Here is a 22,618-nt window from a genome sequence, read left to right on the forward strand (position 1 = left end):
GGAGAGTGGTAGACAAGGTCAAGTTTCACCAGCTAGTCTAGGGATTGGGGCCATTGCATTATAAATTTTGTACTAAGTACATGAAAAGACATAGGCAACATGATTTATAAATCTAAGTTAATTCAATATAAAGGATCATCATTTATCTTGGTGTTATTTTCTTCACATATTTTGAGGGTGAAATGCCATTTTTTTAATGAAATAATGGTAATGATAGATAGTAGTAGGTTTTCAAATATAATTTACTGAGCAAAATAAAAAGTTTGGTAATCCTATTCGGAGCTCTCTGGTTTTTCTTGAAACTTGATAAAAGCTGAAATGAAAAAAATGAAAGTGCTCTTTATCTTCATGAGTTTTAAGGTTCCTTCCAACCCTGTGCTGCTATGATTCTGGAAACTAATTGTTCAACACCCTTAGGGAGCAAATTGTCTATACTTGGTTTATATCCCAGTGAGCCTAGAATGGTATTAGCATGTTAGGCCAGCCCTCCACACCTCTTTTATGCTCATCACTTCCTTGTTTTTCCTTCACACTTTACCACATAAGTGTGTGTCCCCAAACTGTAGTCTAGTTTTTGCCGTTTCTGGCCTTTACAAAGATGAAATCATAGCATACCATTTTGTGTGTACCTTCTTTTGCTCCATATTTAAAATTAGGGAAGTGGAGTTGGCCCAATGGATAGGGCGTCCGTCTACCACATGGGAGGTCCGTGGTTCAAACCCAGGGCCTCGTTGACCCGTGTGGAGCTGGCCCATGCGCAGTGCTGATGTGCTCAAGGAGTGCCCTACCATGCAGGGGTGTCCACCGCATGGGGGAGCCCCATGTGCAAGGAGTGCGCCCCATAAGGAGAGCCGCCCAGCACGCAAGAAAGTGCAGCCTGCCCAAGAATGGCACCGCACATGGGGAGAGCTGACACAAGATGACGCAACAAAAAGAAACACAGATTCCCCGTGCCGCTGATAAGGATAGAAGCAGTCACAGAAGAACACATAGAGAATGGACACAGAGCAGACAGCTGGGGGGTGGGGGGTGGGGGGGAGGGGGAAGGGGAGAGAAATTTTAAAAAATCTTAAAAAAATATATAAAATTAATGTTCTATACAAATTGCCATGCACAGCTGCCATTTACTGAGTTTGGTTGCTGTATGGTATGCCACTGTATACGTATTCCACAATTTATCACTTTTTCTCTGATGGTCATTTCCCCCCAGACTTTTGTCATTGAATCATGAAAACATGGTTCTGCATATTCTTTTCCATATCTCTTGATGCACACATGCAAAGAAATGTCTAGGAGTAAAACTGCTAAAGAAAGATGCATCTCTAAAGCTTTACTAGAGACGCCTAACTAATTTCCAATGTGCTATACAAATTTATACTCCTACAGCGGTGTGTGTGAGGTTTCATTGCTCCACATTTTCATTGGTGCCTGATGTGAGACCTTTAAAATTTAGCCAATCTAAGGAATATACAGTGGCATCTCATTTTGGGGTTTTGTTTTTTTCTCTGCATTAATGAAGGTGAGCACATTTTTATTTGGATTCCCTAGTTTATTAGTGCCTATGTCTTTTGTCCATGTTTTCTCCTGAGTTGATTTTTTTAAAGGACGTACCAGGGATTCAACCCAGGACCTTGTACATGGGAGCAGGCACTCAACCACTGAGCTAAACCCTCTCCCCATGATTTATCATGTCTTCAAATGGTCTAGATAAAAGCCCTTTGCCGGTTACATGTGTTGCAAATATCTTTTCCCACTCTGTGGCTTGCCTTTTCATCATTTTAATGGTATCCTTTGATTAATAGAAGATTTCATTTTAATATAGTCCAATTTGTCAATCTGTTCCTTTATTAGTTCTCTGTGTGTTCTGTTTAATAATTTCATACCCTGAGATCACAAAGAAAATCTACTATGTTATCTTCTAAAAGATTTATTGTTTTGCCTTTCACATTTAAATCTGTAATCCCTAGAGTTGATTTTTTATGTATGATTGAAGTAGGGAACAAAATCCTTCCCTCCTTCTTCCTCCTTCACTCTCTCCCCTCTTTCTTCCTTCCTTTCCTCTCCTCCATTTTTACTGACTATAATTGTTGCAGCATCATTTATATAGAAGACTATCCTTTCCCTGTGACTTTGCAATGGATTTTTACATATAACTTTTTGGGTCTGCATCTGAGTGTTCTATTTTGTACCACTGGTTTACTTGTCTCTCCTCGCACCAGTACCTCACTGTGTTAATGATTATAGCCTTATAATAAGACTAAATTCTGATAGTTCAAGTTCTCAAATCTTATTCTTCTTCAGGAGTATCCTGGCTATTCTTTGTTCTTTGTTTTTGCCCTCGGTCTTCAGTAATGAAAACTCAGATCTATTTAGTTTCATATCTCTGCCCCCTCTTCCCATGTGTTGTTTATTCCTAGGAAACCTTTCCATCCATATCTATTTCACAACAACATACTTGCTTATGTAATTCCTGTTTCTTTCTTTTAGGCACAGAAGATACGAATTATAAAACAACTGTCTCAATTTTTTTTTCATTAAAATATACTTTTCCTCCATATTACCAGGATGGAAAAGAGAATATAATATATACTCCTTAATGCCTGAATATCTCATTTACAAATGAACCCAATGGGTCTTTCAGCCTAACTTTGCATTTCCTGTGAGTTTCAAGAGATGCTGAACAGCAGAGTGCCCAAGCGCCACAATGCCTTCTTCCTCATCACACTGTGTCAGCCCCTTTGTTGGTCCCAGTCACCTCACCTTTCTCTCTTCCAACCTCCTCCCCTCCCCCCCACTTTGGTCCTGTCTCCCCAGGCACCTAGTGTACTTGTGCTTTCCTTTCTAAGTATTCTGTTAAAGTTTAACCCTAAAAATCTATATTACCAATAAAGGCCATAACTGTCCCAATGATGGTTGTGTTTAAATAGCTATCAAAGACATCAAGCAAAATTTTATAAGTCTAAGTAGTACTTATATGCTGCCTTTACAGAAGAACATTGACATAACTTAGTATTAGGGAAAGTGGGGTAAAATTTGCAGGAGCCAGATGTGCTTTTCTATGAGTCAACCCAAAAGAAGGCTACACTTCAGTATATATGTTGTGCATCCTTAAGGAGGTCTTGACAGATAAAAGGAACAAGGAGATACAGACTCTTCTTCCCTCAAAAATAATGTCACATGAAGCAAGAGAGAAATCTCTTAGGCATTAGAGATCTCACTAGGCCAGGTAGTAAAGAAGCTTAAAATAAAAATTATATTAATGAACTTGATTTGGTAAACACTTCTAGCAATGGAGAGGTGTGGGTGGGAAGGACATACCAAGGGAAGAAGATGTGGTTAATGACATATCAGTTATGTCACATAAAGCTAGTACTATAACCATGAAATTCAGAGCTGCTGTTTTTTGCTTAGGTGTACAATCCTCTCCAAATTCCCCAGACCTATGTAGTGGGTTTTAGTAATGGACTTCTTCTCCCAGGATATCCTTATCAGTGTGAACCTCTTCCTCCCAGCCATTTCCAACAAGGCTCTAAGTAAGGTGGCAAAAGTCAATGGAAGGAAGCCTCTGCACCAACCTGAAAAGTCTGAGAGGAAACAAGGTCTTCCCGGCATTTCTGAAGCCTCTATTACTTGGGCAGTGGCCCACCCCTTAACCCTTCTGTTCAGGTTTCTTATATGTTTGGCCACCAGTATTGGTTGGGTCCATATTTTACCAGTTCCTTCACAAAAGACTGGGCTGGGGGCAAGTAAGAGTTATTCAAGGGAGGTTGAATTACAATTTGGAAAACCAGAGAAAATATATTTTACAGATGTTCTTACCATTCTAACTGCTAAAGCCCCCATCTGCTCACTCTTGTGTATTACTTGGATAAGGCTTTTCCATGCATCAGCAACCACCTGCTCCAGAGTTGTGACAGAACAACTGGATTTGAAAAATTTAGCTAGAAAAATGAACTACTTGTTGATCATTGATAATTTCATAGTATTTCAGGAAATGTATGTCAGACTCACCCAAAATACCTGTGATTAAAGACCCAAGAAATTTATAGCAAATTTATTAGTGAATAGAGAGCTAACTAAGCTCAAAGCCTTTATTAAATGCCTTGATAATGGGGGATGGAGGTGGTATGGAAACTGTATTTTCGCATAAATTTTCTGTAAACCTATAACTTCTATTGAAAAAAAAAGGTCCTTGAGCTCTGAATTGCATTGACTGCTGCTAATCAGAGACCTACCCTGAGTGGCTTCAATAGATGAGGGATATTCTGACTTAAAAAGGCCAGAGGTAGGCAGCACGAGGCTGGCATGGTGACTCACCACCATCAGGGATCCAGGTAACTTCCTTCTTTCAGCCTCACCATCCTGGGTCATGGCTTGTATCTTCAAGGTGCTACCTTGTGATCCAAGAGGGCTGCCAGAAGGCAATTGGTCTTCTTGCAGTTTAGGAAAGCCTGAGCTAAGGAAAGATGGTGATGAGTCACAGAATAGAAGAGATGGCAAGACTTTGCCTTTGAGGGCAAGAAGAGAGGAGAAGAGGTGGAGGAGATTTCCCTTGACAGAGCAAAGTTTGAAAGTCAATGGGTGTCATAAATATTTGTCCACATCTCTGTATAGATTTCTGGACTACCAGTAGGTCAAAAGGACTTTGATTCATATCTTAAAATTGCTTTCCAGAGAGGAAATCAGCAATGTATGAGAGTGCCTTTCGCAATGGCCCTCACCAGAATTGAGTAACTGTTTTCCATCATTTCCAGTTTGGGGTTAAAAGCAGTATTTTATTGCCTCATTTTATATTTATATTATTACTAAGAGGCTTGAACTTTTTAACATTGGGCTTTAAAATTTCTACTGGGAATTTTTGCTCACATCCTTTGCGTGTTTAAAAATTGTAGTTAATGTTTTATTTTCAACTTACATGTGTTTTTTATATATTAAGGATTTCAGCCCATTACCCATCATATCTGTTACAAACTGATATCCCAACACACTGATTAATTCTTTAGCTATAGCCATCCTGTTACATATTCCACCTATTTAATTCTTTATTTTAAGTATTACATGTTTTTCACTTTGTTCTTTTTTTTTATTTCTTGCTCCTGTTTCATGTAACTAACATCTTCCCTTATAGCAAGAACTTTTCATGTTCATTCAAAATTCTTGGTCCATGTATTCCAGCAATCCCCCTTTAGATGGACTATGAGGGGCTCTTCTGTGTGAGTTCAGGTAAGTTTAAGGAGAGGGGAAAGATAAGTCCTAGGTGGAGCACTTGGCACTGGTGACCACTGTCACTTGTGGTCTCTGGTTATGGTTGCACCTTTAAAAACTTAGGGAGAAGTGATGCTGGGGGCAGGGATTCTCCTCTCTAGGTAATAATCAATACTTCTGGGGATTGGAGGGAGCAGAAGAGGGAAGAGGCCACAATTTTCAGTCCTGGCCTCTTTTCATTCAGTGCCCTCCTGCTGCTAAGCTCTTAGGTCTATCTCCGCAATTGTCTGTAGACACTGGCAGAGGAGGTCCAGGCAATTGCAGGGATTTTTGTGGTGAAGGGGCAGTCAGTGATTGCTCTGAGTTACCAGAGGGACAGGTAAGTACAGAATTTATTAAGTTGCCCTCCACTTCTCTTTCCACTATTGCTTCAGGTCGCCTTCCTTTCCCAGCAGCAGCCACCCACTAGTCCTACCTCAAAACAAGACAGCCTTCTGTCTCTTCGGGGACAGCGTGCATTTTGATCACTAATTTCTGGAATCCTTGTTTTCCTTTTGGTTCTAGAGTTTCTCCAGGGTTGATTTTGCAGGAGCGAGCCAGCAGCCTGGCTTGTTGGCTTTTGTGGGAGAAGCTGAAAGCTCCAAGCTGATTCACCTATACCTGTTTTCATTACTCCTCAACCAATGGCATGTGCCTGCCCTGACAGTACCCTCACTTGTAAAACATTAATTCTTAAGCTCAGAGACCAAATTCCCCTGGTAGACAGTGAAAACTCCTTCCGTCTCGCTCAAGTGTTCAGGAGGTCACAGGAACTCTTGTTAAGGAGACATAATTTCTCAGTCTGCCTTGGAGAAAAGCCAGTCATCTGTCCCGCGCCCTTCGACCTCTTCTCTCCTCTGTCAACCTTAATAGAGACTTAATAGACATGCCTAGCGGGGCCAGACTAGATAAAAATCTATAAGCCATTAACCATAGCACTATTAAACCAATAAGAATCAATCCCCACACTTGCCTTCGAAGCATGCTGGGTTTCAGAAGTGACCTGAAAAGGGCAGCTGGACTTGCGATCGGACAGGACTGGCTAGGAGCAGTCAGCTCCCCAGAGTTTACAAATTGTTGCCTTCGGGAGAAGGTTCTCTGGCTTGACTTAGGAGGATGATTCATCAGGAGTTGAGGCCATTCCTTAACGTGGAGAGGGAATGAAGGCCCAGGAAGGATTTAGCAGGGAATTAGTAATGGCCAAGCTCCTGACATAATTGGGCTTTGAAAATCCCAAGTTTTGCTTTTCTAAATGGCTCCGGGTTGCATTATGTCTATTGATCTTCCTGAGCTTTCATAGACTGTAAATGATGAGCCTTTTACTGCACTCCATGACTGAAGGGCACACAACTGTGAGAACAGCTCATTTCATTTTTTTCGATTTATACAAAAGATGCTGTGGCCCAAGCGCTCTAGGCACCCATCTCAATACATAAATATGCCAATTAAGTTAAATGAAAATCCTGCAGGTTAAAAGTACCTCATAAAAGAAGGAGGCTTTTTTCCAAAGCAGAAAGTTTATCCACAGAGGAAATGCAAGATCAACAAAACTGGGTTTGTGCCAAACTTTTAAGGTCAACAAAAATCAAAAGAATTCTGGGATCAAAAAAAGAAGAAAAAGACTGGTTTTTCTTTGTTTGTTTGGCATAAGAAATGTGGAAGAGCAGCTTTAAGTTGTGAATTCAGGATTCTAAACAACAGTAATTACTAATTTTTTTACCATTGCATTTTCCAGGTCTTGGGCAGGAGATGCTGGGTGGGCACAGGGAGATAACCAGTCTGAAAGCTGACCTGACAGCAATGGTGGGCGTGGGCAAAACCAGTGAATACCTAGCCTCAAAGTGTGTTCATAGCCCAGCAGCACTGGCATCACCTGGGCGTTGGTTAAAAACAGACGTTCTTAGGTCCCATCGCAGAAAACTGAACCAGAATCTCCACTTTTGACAAGATTCCCCCCATGATTTGAGTGCATGTTCAAGTGTGAGAAGCCCTGAGCTATAGTAAACAACAATTCTGGTATCACCAGGTGTCTCTCCATCCCACCCCTGCAGAGCTCAGGCTATTTCTGTATAACCAATAGTACCTTGGAGTCCAGGTCTGGATCCAGGTAACAGGTGAGGGGAACAGACAAATGGGCTTTCATCCAGCCCTCGGTCAACTTGATTGTAAGAATCTCAGGTGACCCTCCCAGATGGACTCCCAGGCTCACCTTTGCACGGCTCCAAATCCATGATGATCCATTTCAACCAAGAACTGGCCTTCCTGGGTCTTCTCTAACACCTTCTCTTAGGTCTTATGCAATTGTAAGACACCCAGAAAAATCCAGGCAGCTTAGAGTGCCCCAGATGGTAGCAAGCGGAAGGATTTTTAGTTGATGCTCTTCTGGGTCTTCTAATGTGCTTTTTCTGGCCAAAAACATTGTATAATGCTCCCACTTTGACCAAAAAGACTTATAGATGCCACAGACTCAACAATGTCAACATTATCAAAATCATTTAATCAAAAACTTCACTCATGGGCTCATTTGCTCACTCTGTCATTCCTTCATCTATTGATTCAGTGAGGATTTATCTATCATCTAACTTAAAATAAACCTGTTGTCCTCAGATTGCTGCTCTCCTCTCCTTTCTTTTCCTGCCAAACTGGTTCTCTTTATTTTTCTGTTCTCTGTCTCTATCCCCACTTCTCCCCAGAAACAAGCTTGATAGTCTCCTGTATCTATCTGACAAATGCAAGAAAGATTCTTGAATATCCACTAGAAAGAGGAATTAAAGATAACACTTTTTCGATGGTTTCCATGATACTTTTATTTGCTCTCTTACTCTTGTGACTTCTTTCTCCCTTTGCTATCTCTATTTCCTCTAATTTCATATCTTCCCTAGGTAGAGAGAATAATTTAGATTTTTCAATTTCCATCCACAGACTGATAATAGCTACCACTTTTGAGTAGACATGATGTGGGGCAGGCACTGTGTTGGGTACGTCACATATATTCTCAAACTCACAACATCCCATCAAGTACTGTTTCTCATTCTCATTTTAAAGATAAGAAATGTGGGGCTCAAAGGAATTAAATAACTTGACTACGGTTACAGAACTGTTTAGTGGGAGAACGCAGTTATACCCAAAATATGGCCAGAAGGATTTTGCTACCTTCCAGATAAATCCAGAATAGTGGGAACTAGAAGTACTGATTGAGCCTTTGGGCAAAAGGAGTCCTGTATGGAAGGAGCAGTTATTGGAGAGGACTGGAGAGAATGCTGGGCGACGGGAAGAGGTTAAACAGAAGAGCTATAATTAGGATTGTTAAACGGATGGAAAAATCTGGGAAGGAGAGCTGCTTTATGGAAGCTCACATCAAGATACATAAGACTAAGGGGAACGAGGTTTCTCTTCAGGGTAATGAAAACATTCTAAAATTGATTGCGATGATGGATGCACAATTTTGTGAACACAAAAAGCCAATGAATTTTAGACTTAAGTGGATAAATTATATGGTATGTGAATTACATGTCAATAAAGTTGTTTAAAAAAATGTCAATAGTGTCATTTTACGATAAGCTTGTACCTAGAGATAACATCTTGCTTGTCTTACCTATAAGCCAGCCCCCGTGGTCCCATTTACCAATTTTAAAGAAGGTGTTATCACAATGGTTCAGTTCATAATGGTTCAATGTTTCAGTTCTGCGTCACCTGGGAGATGACGTCTGGGTGCAGAAGGGGCAGAATCACACTGGTTTTAGTGCCCCAGGTTTTAATATTAGATAGATGTGAGTTCAAGTCAGGCTCTGCCCACACCAGCTCTATGGCTTCGTGTGGATTATGCTCTCTTTGAACCTCAGTTTCCTCACTTGCAAATGGGGAAGAAAATAATGCTTAGCTCATATGATTGGTGTGATTTCTAAAGAGATCCTGCATGCCAAGTACTTAACTACATAGAAAACCTCCCTAATATGTGTGCTTAGGTGCTGGGGAGGGAAGGGAAGAAGACACAAGCTGTGCCCTCAAGGACTTATAGTGGTACAGGGATAAGGGGTGGAAATGGACCTTCAAATGGGTTAATCATCTAGCCATATTTATCTCATTGGATTCTCACTGGAAACATTTGTTGGTTAAATGTGTGAGAAGACAGATTCTATCTTTATCACACAGAAGGGCAAAATGAAAAAAGAAAGAAAAGAAAGTAGTGGGGGAGCAGATGCCAGCTTACCCTAAGCAATAACTTTCAAACCATGAAAACTGTTAAACAGTGATGAAGGAGCGAATTTCCCAATGTTGGCATTATTCAAGTCAAATATGGATAGACCCAGTCGGAAATGCTGTAAAAAGTTTTCTTGCCCTCAGTGGAACGAAAGACTAAATTTACACAGTTTGCCTTTACCTGTCTGCCTGGCCTTTATGCATTAGAGATACTCAAGGATAGGTTCTCCTCCTCTTCCTCTTTTCTTTCACCCACTTCCACTGACCACCATCAAACTTCTTTGTCTGAGGTGTGTGTCTGGAACTCCAGGCATTTTATCCTGTTGCTGACTGAACCTGAATGGCTCCAATTCCCCAAGTCTCAGAAGGAAGCTGTGAGCTTCCCAGGACAAACCCTGGGCCTCCTCCAGTCCTGAGCACAGCCTCAAAGTCATTTCACAGGCACTGGCACTTGCATAGGCTTTCAAAGGAAAAGCGAGAGAAGGTGCTGTCAGTAGAGGGAGATGTCAGATAAGAAAAAATCACGTAGGCACTGACACGATACTTTTTATTCTGGTCTTTTAACTCATAAAAGCATTTTTTAAAATGTGCTATTTTTTGTGCTCTGGAAAGATTAATTTTGCTGTTTTATGACTCTTGACAAGGTCTTTTCTGTAGTTAGGCAGGTTCTTTCTGTTAATTTGTCTTATACAAGGGAAGCAATTTTTGCATTTGGTTTTTAACATATACCATGCTTGCAAACACACACAGGTAGCCTACTTTCCCCTGTCATCCACTGTATGGAGGTGTGACTGAGTCCAAGCAAGAAGCAACCAGAGAGGAAAATCTGAAAAGGAAGATACTGGTCACAGGCCAAAACCCAGGTTTAGCAAGATGCTTGCTTTGGTTCTGTGTGTCACTGCCTCCCACTGTTTCAGCCAGGCCCTTAGAGAGGCACAGCCCTCCAGCCGCAGCAGAGTGTGGCCAGTCCTGCTCTTGGCTCCACTTCCCCCTATCCTTGTGTTTCTTCCTTATTTTTCCCAATTTTAATTTACATTATATAATCATATATAATTCATCCTTGGGAACTAATTTAAATCCTTTTGGAAGGAAGCAGGATGATTGAATAGATGGGTGGATGATAAATAGATGGATGGATGGACAGAGAGACAGACAGACAGATATCTTGAATCTCTGCCTAGGAAAAGAACTTTTGTTAAATCTTTCCTATTTTCACACTTTCCTTCTCTTCTTTTCTCTCTTTAATCCAACTTCTGTTTGTACTCAATCTCTCCTACCTCCTGTGCCTCATCTCTAGTCCTAGCCTCATCTCTGGGCCAGGATAGGGTTTGCAGAGGAGCAGGTTAAGGATGATTAGGATTTTCCAGAGGGAGGGTAAATCCCCTCAACTGTGTCCCAGTACCATGAGGCCAGGATTAATTTCATTGGCAACTTCCCCTACCTTGTTTCATTCACTTGTCAACTCTGTTCTGGGGAGCTCTTCTTTGCCTTGTATACTGTCCAGGGTGCCCTGAGTCTGGCTTTCTCCAAAAATTTAAATCAATTTTTTTCTTGAGACATTTGCATACAACTATAATAAGATCAATAAGAATTCCAGAGAGTGGGGAGTCTTGAGCAAAGAACTATCAGAGAAGAAAGAATTCCAATTGGTTGCTTATGGTGAGAAGGATGACATGTGGGAAACTTCCATTAATCTAGGAATAAAGTACTAATGCCATGCATACACACACACTCACACAATCAGACTCATCATATTTTAGGGATGCCATGTCCCTCACACATTCTCACATGTTGAATCTGAAGTGGGGAGAATGAGTCTTTCGAACAACTCAGCTCTCATTTTCTCATCAGGACAACGGAGAGTTCATGTAAAACAAAGCCTACCAAATTAGTTAGTTCAAAAGCCTCATTGCACTCTATGTAAAAGAACTTTCATCCAGTAAATACTGAGTATCTATTATGTGTAAGGGAAACTGATAGGCAATTGGAGTGAGGGTGAGGAGTGGAAACACACAGATATATTCAAATCAGTCTCTTAAGAGTCTTTGCAGAAAGCACAACAAAGAGAATATTTGTTCCAAACTGGCATAAATTAGATTTGCCAAATCATGGTCTTGCCTAGCATTCACTGCCAGGACACTAATCAATCAATCATTTCACAATTCATATAGACACATTCAGTTCTTTAAGACAAAAGATGGTAATCATGAGGTCCTTCCAGGAAATGCGGTTACCATCAATCTTAAGTCCATTACTAAGTTATCAACACCTAGGCAACCTTTATTCCCAAATCACAGGAAGAGAGAACAGGTTGGATGGAGAGTCAGTTAGCATGAGTCAGGGCAAAGGGGAAGGAAGCAGCAAAGGGCAGTTTCAGTGTAGATAAGTATCAGGTAATCACCTCTAAGAATGTGGCCATAAAAGAAGCTGGGTAGAGAAGCCCAAAATATTCTGCTTCTTTTCTTTTGGTTTATCGGGGGCTGCCAATTTTACACACAAAGTAAGGTATTGCCTATATAATAAGTGAAATGATAAACAGTCTACTCTAGCCAGTTGTTCAACAGTGCTCAGTCTTGAAAACTTTTTTGCAGGACTTCAGTTTGCTGGATTCTCTGCCCCCCCAATGTATGTCTGTCTTGAATTGGCAATCAATTCCTTTTACCTCTCTGGGTTTGACATTAATAATGGTTATTCTTTTGTGCTTCACTCTGTGGCATGCTTTTGATAATGCTGTTTGCAAGAACCTGTCGGTTTCCCTTCTGTTTCTAAGCTTAGGAGGTAAAATAATCCAGTTTTGTTCTCTCTTTGGAGCCACCATCACTCACTAACATATTATGACAGTGTACATAAAAGTACTTTCCAAATAGTAAAGCAATGTACAAATGTTAATTGATGTGATTATAAGTGGCTGTTCTAAGGATCTCAAGTTGATTTCCAATCACAATTCATTCCTGTTATCAGGTCAAATATGAAAGAAAATTGCCCTCCTTGCTTCTGTGATGACTAAACCATCCAAGCACGAAGCTATTATGACAGCTGGGAATCATTTGAAAATGAGCTTCATTCACTTGGCATGTCGGAAGGTAATTTTAAAAACTGGATCCTATTTTTTATGCTCAAATTGGTTTCACATTCAAGAGGCACATGGTCCCAGGTTGGACAGGGGCTCAGGCATGTAACTGGTAGTGGGACATCAAGCCATAAGCTTGGGGACCCGGTTCAAAACAAATCCTGATGGAGGCCATCCATGAGGGAGGAGTTTGGAATACGATGCCAATTTTGACCAGGGACAAATGGTGATTCTGGCAGCTGATTAACCTTAGAGAAAGCCAGCCAAGGGCCCGAGGGTGTATTGGCAGGAGGGCAAAGCCTTCCCAGAAGTGCTGGAAGGGATGGGGTGATGGGAAGCAAACATATCACTGATCATTGATTCCAGTGTTCCATGAATGACCCTGGGCAACTTGTGTAAAAATGCTTAAACACGAATGTTCCATTTCTTACGTTTATTCTCCCAGGCACCTTCCACCTTCTCATTGGTCCACCACATTCAACAGATACTCCCAGGCACGAGACCCAACTAGACTCATTTGATCATACCCACTATTAAACAATTGCTTCCCTAAGAAAGCATGAATTCAGTGACTGCTAGGTGAAGCTGCAAAAATCCTCGCTTCTACATGTTGTCAAATTCCTGGCTTTGTGGAGGCAGAAAAGTATGTCGGGTATAATACCATTTGTGCCAAAAGATGGAAAGAGGGAAGAAAGTATATGCATTTGCTTGTCTGCATGGAAGAATGGACAAGAAACTAATTAGTTTACTTTGGGGAAGTGAACTGGAAAGCTGCGGGATGGGGGTGTCATGGAGACTTCATAGTATATCCTTTAACATTTTGAATTTTGAATCATGTGAATGTATTGACACTTCAAAACTTAAATTAAATCATTTCCAGCATTGTGATGGTCTGTAACCATGGTTATAATGACTGATAATACGATGAGATCTCTGGTTTACTTTCCTGTGATGGCTCCCCTTTTTGGGGACCCACTTGTCATTAACTGCCAATTTCTCTCCCTTTGTCTCTCTCTCTCTCCCCTAGGTCTGTTGTTTACTATTTGTTTATTAGGAGATTCTGATAGTTAAAAATTTGTCATCTGAGTGGTGGCAGGCAATTGTATAGCCCAGCCTTGGGGCGAAGACTCAAAAAAAGACTCCAACATGGGAACGGACTTTGGCCCAGTGGTTAGGGCCGCCGTTCAAGCCCCGGGCCTCCTTGACCCGTGTGGAGCTGGCCCATGCGCAGTGCTGATGCACGCAAGGAGTGCCGTGCTACACAGGGGTGTCCCCTGCGTAGGGGAGCCCCACGCGCAAGGAGTGCACCCATAAGGAGAGCCGCCCAGCGCGAAGGAGGGAGCAGACTGCTGAGGAATGGCGCCGCCCACACTTCCCGTGCCGCTGACGACAACAGAAGCGGACAAAGAAACAAGACGCAGCAAAAAGACACAGAAAACAGACAACCGGGGGAGGGGAGGGGAATTAAATTAAAAAAAAAAAAAAGACTCCAACATACAGGTAGACAAAATTGGAACCCAAGGGTTAGAGGGAATGAGGTCTTATGCACATAATCAAGGCAGAGATTCAGATCAGGGACTCAGCTCCCACCCTAGTTTTCTGCTGTTCTCTGCAGTGAAATTCCTGGAAAGAGCTGTCTAGATATGCCTCTTCCTCTTTCTCCTATCCCCTTTACTCTTTAGCCCTGAAATGGCTCTTATCAAGGTCACTGATAACTTCCATGTCACTTTTTCCAATGGCCGAATCTCTGTCTCCACCTTATTTGACCTCATAACAATATTTAACACAAATTGTTCATCTTTCCTTCTGGAAGTAATATCTTCTTTTGGTTCCATCTCTCAGCATTCCTTCTACCCCACCCCCCATCCCCTGCAAAGTGCTCAGGCTCCCTTGCTGACCCTTTCTCCTCCCTCCACATTCTAAATGTTCGAGTTCACTATCCTTGGCTCTCTTCTCTTCTCTGCACTAACTACTAAGGGAGTTCCCCCAGTCCTATGCTTTATTTTTTCAATTCTTTAAAAAATTGTCTTTTTTAAAAAAAGGATACACAGATCACAAAAAATGTTACATTAAAATATATAAGAGGTTCCCACATACTCTACCCCCCAGCCCCCAATCCTCCCACATCAACAGCCTCTTTCATCATTGTGACACATCCATTGCATTTGGTGAATACATTTTGGAGCACTGCTGTACCACATGGATTATAGTTTGCATAGTAGTTTACACTCTCCCCCAGTACATTCAGTGGGTTGTGGCAGGATACATAATGTCCAGCAACTGTCCCTGCAATATTTAGGACAACTCCAAGTCCTTGAAAATGCCCCCAACATCACATCTCATCTTCCCTCTCCCTGCTCTCAGCAACTACCGTGGCCACTTTCTCAACATCAAGGCTACAGTTTCTTCCATTACTAGTCACAATAGTTCTATAGCAGAATAGCAGTAAGTACACTCTAATCCGTATTTTATTCCTCCATCCTGTGAACCCTGGGTTGGTGATGTCCACTACACCTCTATATCAAGAGGGGGCTTAGATCCCACATGATTGATGGATGCGATTCTCCTTCTTGGAGTTGCAGGCACTCTCAGTTTCCTGGTGTGGTGGTTAACCATCTTCACCTCCGTGTTTGCCGACCTTTGTCGCAGTCTCTCCAGATCAATGTGCAGATACCTCCTGCTTTGTAGGTTCCCAAAACTGCCCGCTCAGGCAGGATTCTGTCCTCACTCAGCCAGTTTTTTTGCAGAAGAGATGACAAGGGTGCACTCACTCAGAGGCCATCTTCCCTGCCTCCTCCAGTCCTATGCTTTAAGTATCATCTGCCTACTCCCTGACTTCCCTGACCTTTTCTCCACACATGGCCCTCTCAGAGCTCCAGGTACCTATGTGAAACTGTCAGCTCCACTTAGAATTGAGTGGCCACCCCAAACCCAACATGCTCACAACAGAACTTTTGATTTTTCCCTCTCAAACCTGCTCCCCCTTTGTCTTTTCCATCTTAGCAAATGGCACTGAGATGCTCAGATCCCAGATCTACCGAGTTGTCCATGATTTTTCTTTTCCTCTTGCACCTACAGCCAGTCTAATTAGCTAGTTCTGTTACTACTGTCTCCAAAATATATCCTGAATCTGATCACTTTTCAGCATCTTCACTACTTAAAGCCAACTCCAAACACCCATCTCTCGTTCATTCTACTATAATAGCTTCCTAATTGATTTTCCTGCTACCACTTTTGCCCACATACAGTCTGCTTCTCAAGAGCAACCAGATTTACACAAGATAAATCCAATCATAAATCCTCTGCTTCAAACCTTCAAATTGCTGTGCCTTCTGCCTTAGTTCCCTTCTCTAAATCTTCATGGGGCCACCTTCTTCACATCAGCTCAATTATCTCCACTTTAGTGAGGTTTCTCTGAGCATGTCACCTAAGTAGCAACCCCTAAGCCATGCTTCATTCCATCTACTGGTATTATTTTCTTCATAGCATCCATCAGCTTCTAATGTTTTGTATATTTATTTGCTATATATTTATTGTATGTATATTGCATGTACCACTCCTGCTAAAATGTAAAAGAGAGGGCTTTGTGTATCTTGCTTACTTCTATATTCTCAGTTCCTGAAATGGTGCTCTATTGGTTAGAATAGGCTAACTAGGGATGCAGTAACAAACACCCAAAGAACTCAGTGGATTAAAAGAGCAAAGATTTATTTTTTGCTAAAACTACATGTGTATTACAGGTCAACAGGGGAATTCTGCTGCTCATAGACACTCAGAGACCCAGGCTGGAGAAGGCTTTACCATGTTACAACATTGTCATCTCAAGAGTACTTCCACAATCACAAAGGAAGAGGGAAGAGAAGGCATGGAGAATCTCATACCAGTTTTTAACTGCTTCCTTGTGGAGTATCAGATCACTTATGCTCATATTGTATAAGTCAAAGCAAGACACCAGGCCATGCTGAACTTCAAGGGGTCAAAATGATGCAATCCTCCCACGTGCACAGAACAAGAAAACTCGGAATTACTGGGAGGAGGTACTGAGATCTACATGGAGGCAAGGTGACAGTAAGCACTCCACAAATGTCAGTTGAACAATTGAATGGGAAAGTTAGAGACCCACTTACCAGATGCAGGTATGAGGTGGAGACTTGGGTTTCATGTGCAATAAAATAGTTTACAAAAATTGGAGCATCAATCACAGGGCAAGCAGTACAGCTAACTTGGTACAGAGTTACCACACACATTGGATTAGGGTTCTTTAAGCTTTCTAGTTAGGAATAGAACTGGTTTCAAGGACTAAACAAACAAAAATACATGTAAATGTCAGACTGTCAGATTGATTTCCTGGACCAGGGATTAGCACTTACTACCCAATGACGTGCCACTTGATGAGCTGATGTATTGAAGATGAAGAATATTTGTGTCTATTCCGAAATTATAGCTCTGGTGCTCAGAATTAAGACAATGCAAGTGCTTTGAGAATAAAGAAAGAGAGCAAGAGAATAACGCCAGAAAAAAAAGGGATGTAATAGAAGTCATGAAGGGAGAGTTCACCAGAGATACTCACTTGCCAATCAAAAGTGTGGTCCATGGAGAGCAGCACTGGCATCTCTGGGGAATTTGATAGACATGTACAATCTCAGCTGCACCCTGGACCTACTGAATCAGACTCTTCATTTTAACAAAATCTCCACTTGATTCACATGTACATTCAAGTTTGAGGAGTAGAACCCCAAAGACCAGTGGCATCTCCTGCACTAGCCCAGTGCCATCTTGGCTAACACACCTTTAGGGCCATTAATGCTAAATTGTAGCATGCCTGCTCCTCCTTTACAACTGTCATGCAATGAGCTGGTGATGCAATTCCAACTGCACCAAAACAACCCTTCACAGGTTTTGCCAATTAGACCCTTAAATCTGGAGTGTCTGATTCTAAAGATCATAGTGTTAGCCCCTCCATTTTTTTTTTTTTTAAGAACTTGGCACTGGAGTTTTTATCTTGATGAAAACACTCTTTCATTCTAATTTCTAGGTATTTCCTATTACCTGGGAAACAGTGCCAGTAGCCTCTGGTGCTTCCAATGTATACTTTCTTTTGTCGTGTTCCCCAAGTTACTTGTATCCTGATAAATTATATATAGGTAGGAATGCTATAAATTACTTTCCTTATTACATAATTATAACAATAATGAATTATCTTTTTAATGGCAATAGTATTCAACAAATAGTAATGTGCTTTTTTTTTCCTATCTGGTAGTGTCATTGTCTTTTTGGTGCATCACTTCCCCACCTGGGGGCCTATGCCTCTCTGCTCTGTGCGGGTCTGGAATACTTTTTTCTTTTTCTTTTTCTTTTACTAAGAATTCCCAGGATCGAACCTGGGTCCTCCATATGGTAAACGGGAGCTCAAATGCTTGAGCCACAGGCACTTCCGAGTATATTTTTATTTCTTCCTTAAATCATCATCCTTTAGTTCTTACTTTACATGGGCTTTTTGACCCAGAATAAGGAAGGGTGAATGAATGCAAGAGTGAATGAATGAACCAATGAACGAATGAGAAAATCAGTAAATGCCCTCTTCAGCAAGACAATATGCTTTAAATTAGGGTAAGAACAGAAAGTGGATTTTTCTAAATTCATCAGTGGCCCAGCTGGTAATTCCCTCTGCCAAGTAGATAAGATGCTATTGCATACTTGGCAGCTAGATTTTGAGGCTTCTGACCTAAGGTAGAATAAGATTATAAAGCAGGGAAAGTAATAAATAGCCAGTCCTTCTACCCAAAGGAATTGTCCAGAAGGGGGAGACAGGTAGGTAGTTGGGTGTGGTCAGACATGTGACCCCCAAGCCCTGGCGACTTGTAAGAGCAGCAATTTCAGGAAGGGTATGAATATGACCCTGGGAAGAGAAATCAATAAGGACTCATTTCATATGATAATAATTATAATAACCATATTTAATGAACCTGGCACTGTGCTAAGTGCTTCATATATATCTTTTCACTCAACCCTCACGAGAGCCCTATTGGTGTTACTTTGTTTTAGCAGGGAAGGTGAATGAATTTCCCACGTTCCTGTATCTAATAAGTTGCCGAGCCAGGATTTCCATCCATATCTCTTTAGCTAAAGATCGCAAGCCTTTAACCACTGTGTTACAGTGTCACTTTCAGTAACAGCTGATGTTGTATTTAGTTGATCTACCTATCTAGAGTCTTTACTTTCTCCAATCTTAAAATATTCTTTAAATATTAGTGGAAATGTCAAGTCATAATAAAAATGTGACATTAATGTCACTTCCAAGGGTGGTGAGTGCAAAACACTAACAATTTAATAAGTTTGGGCTTTTTTCATTGACCTATGTTAATGTGTGATTTCAGGCTATTTTGCATAGCAAGGGGAGTTTCTCAGGATTCATTTGATTGCTAGATGAATGTGAAAATATATTATCTGTCTGCTTTGAGCGTGGCCAACTGTTGACCTCTCCAATTAAGTAGATTGGAGAATGAAAATCAATTAAAATGAAAAATGTTTCTTGAACACTTCCAACGTGCATGGCCCTTTGCCAAATCCTATGGGGAATATGCAGATGTTAGAGATTTGTTTCTATATTCAGAGTGCTTACAAGCAAGTGGGAGGAGGTAGAGACAAGCAGATGGGGGCCTATGGTATAACATGCTATCTTACCTGATGAGAGCAGAAAGAAATGGAATTAGTAGAGAAGCAGGACTGTTTGTTGCAGTTTCTTATAACAGGCATTGTTGGTTTCTTGCCCTACCTCCATTTCCCTTTTTTGGGAATAGAGATCTAATTTTCTTTAGGATCTATCTCTTGAGAAAGATGAGCCTACCCTAGCTCAAGGATAAATTCTTCATTGGTTTAGCCCCTTATCCCATGGCCTTTGTCAGTGACTGGTTTAGAGGTAGGCATGTGACTCAGTTCTGGCCAATGAAACATGGCAATTCTCTGAGTCTGAGAAAAGTTTTCTTGGAGTGGAGTGTTGTGGTTAATTAAGGGATAGACTCTGAAGTCAGACTACTTAGGGTTTATATTCCTGGCTCCACCACTTACTAACAGTGTACCATTAGGAAAGTTACTTAACCATTTTGTCTCCATTTCTTCACCTATTAAATGGGGTTAATACCTATTGTACTGAATATACTATTAAGTAAGTACCTAATAGGGTCGTTGTAAGCATCAAAAATAGTTAATATTTGTAAAGCTTATAACAATGCCTGACACGTAATTATCATTTTCATGATTTTAAGAAAAGACACAAGAAGTGGTCCCCCATTTTTATGACTGGACATTGTTGTGTCTGAATGTGACTCCTGAATTTCATGGATGCCTTGTGCATATGAGGGAGCTGGCCTGTGGATGGCAGAGCAAAGGGAGGGAAGAACCTCGGTCTTGATGAAATCATTCAGTCACCAAGTCATTTGTCCCGGAGTCCACTTCTGGACTTTTGGTTATGTTATATGGAAACCTTTTTATTATTCAACATACATTCGGTCTGCGTTGTCTATTACTGGCAACCTAAGCCATTCTAAATAAGTTGACCTCTACAGTGACTTCCCAGGGTGTGTCTTGGAGCTCTGCAACCTGTGTGGATTCCGAGTTGCACAGATGTCCCAGCTGCACTCCAAGATGTGGTGTATCTTAGAGCAGGCCCTGACATTGGTACTGATCAATTTCCTGCCCTTGGTTCTGGCCTTATCTTAATTATGACTAGATAGCTTGATGAAAGGTAGATTGACATGTCTCTCCTAAAGTCAGAGTCTATCCTTGATATTCATGAGGGACATGCTTTGAGGTAATTTTCAGATTTGCAAATACTGCAGTGATGTAATCTTCCTACACAATACAATGAATCAACAATTCAGTTAGCAACCCCTGCCCCCCTTGCTTTTTAAACTGTATTTCAACTTTAAAAAATAACAGACTAAATGCAGCTTAACAAGTTATGGAACATTGCTTTACAAAAACTCTGTCCAGGCAAACATCTCCTTTGTTTCTTAATAATACTGTAGTTACAGGACCAAGAATAACTGGGAAAGTTACTAAAATAAACTAAAACCCTATATAAATAAAAAAAAAAAAAATCTTATATAACATTGTCATTCTTATGGTAACATTTATTAAGAACTTACTTAAATTTCAAAACACAAGATAAAGATGATAAGTAGCAATTTTAATAAAATACCTCAGGAGCATAACTGCTTGTATGGAGACGTATCTCCTGGAGTGATAGGTTCACTGACGTGGGTTCATTTGCAAACAATGACTCACTCCTCCACACCCACCTTGTAGCATATATCTATATCAAAATTGTACTTCAGCAAAATTACAAATTCATAAATATTACAGGTCTGTCTTTAAGATTGTTCAATGATAGGGAATTTTTTTCAGTATTTTAATCCTTCAGAGTCATGAGTTTCATCTTTTGTGCTCAATTTTAAAGACTGATAAATGGCTTACCAGTATAGGGGGTTGAAAAGGATTGTGAGACCATATCAGGGTTTATCAGGTAGGTGTGCTGGGATTGATTATGCATGTCTGCCCTGAGGCAGTGGTGGCAGCCATATCCTGTTTCTGCAATCCAGGGTTTACATAATTTCAGTTTACCAGATTTGATAGGTGCTCAGATTCCTTAATTCCAGTTACTCTTTCAGGATAAATTTCATTTAATCAATATGTACATTGATTGAATATCTTTAATGCAGAAGGCACATAGTGAGGTATTACAAAATGAACTGAACACAGATCCAACCCAAAAAGAACTTAAAAGCCTACTAGAAGAAAAAGAGGTGTTTAGGGTATGAAGTGATAAAATTGCTGAAAGAAAGGATGAGATAAGGGGGAAGACAGGAGGAATCCAAGGTGAAAAAGGGTAATTTTGGTGAGTGTGGATGGTGGTCAGCAAGGCACCTTGGTGAGTGCATAATGGAGCAGGACCTTGGAGTGAGGGAAGTGTGTAAAGTTGTTAGTGTGGATGGAAGGGAGAAGACTCTTTCAAATGGAGTGGCCTGGAGGAACCAAAGCAACAGAGTGGGAAGCTGAAAGCTCTGGGTGGCTGACGACTGAGGAGAATACGTAGTTCCTGTTTATTCCCATTTTCCTCACAGAACAAGCATGTTGCCTGTTGGGCTTCGTTAGACTGTCGTGCTGATGTGACATTCATTTTCATAAGCGTTGTTTGGGCCAGGGAAAAACCTGCTCCATGGAAAGATCATCTTTTGTCACCATTTGACACAAGGCATACAACAAATGTCTTCAAGTAAAGGAGAAGCCTCGTTGGTATCTCACACTGATTAAGTTTCCATATTAATTTGCTTAATTACATAGACTCATCAAAGATTTCCAATGAAGAATATTTCTGACATCATATTACAAGAATAAGGCAAAAATTCCTTAATACATTGCTGAGCTAGGAACTAGCTGTTGATCTGTTGAAAATATTTGCAAAAACAAGTCAGATTAAAACTGCAAATAGAGGATCACTCCTACCATGCTCCTATATCATGTCACACATACACACACATACAAACATGAGGTAGGGTTTTGTTAAATTTCATTTTAAAAGACCTTGAAAGTTACAGCAATGCTATTGGCTTTACTAAAATAATAATACAAATAAAAAGAAACCCAAAATTAAAAAAATTGTTCTTCAGCAGCATGCTGAAAGCTGTAAAGAGCCAGTCTGAGAAGTGCCAAGAAGTGGATGTGTCAATAAAATTAACATGCAGATTTCAGATAAAAAAAGAATTTAAATAAACCGAAAGAGCCTTGTAAAATTAAGCCAGACTGCATGGTTAGAATATGAAGTACGAACTTGGATGTCGAGGGACTTCACAGGCATTCCTTCTACTTATTGCCTGGCTTGTCACTGTCTTCTAAGCAAACCTAAAACAGAGAAGGTGATTTCTGTGACACCGAAATAAAATAGGTTCTACCCATACTCAAACCTTTAAGCAAGCAAGTTCTGCTTGCATGTCCTTTCCTTCCCTTCCTCTTCTTTTCCCTCTCCCCTCCCACTCCCATCCCTGGAGTTTTTATGGGCAGCCTTAGATCTATATTTAGTAAGTTTGATTATGCATAGCCTAAATT

The 22,618-nt window shown here is 40.8% G+C and overlaps 1 protein-coding gene and 2 long non-coding RNA genes across 4 annotated transcripts in view; 1 reads left to right on the forward strand and 2 right to left on the reverse strand.

Annotated features, from left to right (window-relative positions):
- Positions 1-224: 224 nt before the first annotated feature.
- Positions 225-4,743, reverse strand: LOC139439496 (uncharacterized). Its single transcript, XR_011649395.1, has 2 exons — positions 4,318-4,743; positions 225-313 (listed from the first exon to the last, which is right to left on the reverse strand). It is a non-coding gene; the product is annotated as an uncharacterized lncRNA (long non-coding RNA).
- Positions 4,744-4,975: 232 nt separating this feature from the next.
- LOC101443792 (uncharacterized) lies at positions 4,976-15,241 on the forward strand. The gene is made up of 3 exons (XR_001118552.4): positions 4,976-5,584; positions 12,406-12,527; positions 12,960-15,241. It is a non-coding gene; the product is annotated as an uncharacterized lncRNA (long non-coding RNA).
- Positions 15,242-20,394: 5,153 nt separating this feature from the next.
- Positions 20,395-22,618, reverse strand: part of LOC101443045 (histone-arginine methyltransferase CARM1-like) — a 303,051-nt gene continuing 300,827 nt past the window's right edge. For both annotated transcript variants that reach the window (XM_058301776.2, XM_071216706.1), the window contains one exon: positions 20,395-22,414. In XM_058301776.2, the coding sequence (XP_058157759.1) occupies positions 22,405-22,414 (10 nt within the window). In that variant the 3' untranslated portion in view covers positions 20,395-22,404. The remainder of the gene's footprint in view (positions 22,415-22,618) is intronic.

This window comes from Dasypus novemcinctus, chromosome 8 (genome assembly GCF_030445035.2).
Source record: "Dasypus novemcinctus isolate mDasNov1 chromosome 8, mDasNov1.1.hap2, whole genome shotgun sequence".
Lineage (NCBI taxonomy): Eukaryota > Metazoa > Chordata > Mammalia > Cingulata > Dasypodidae > Dasypus > Dasypus novemcinctus.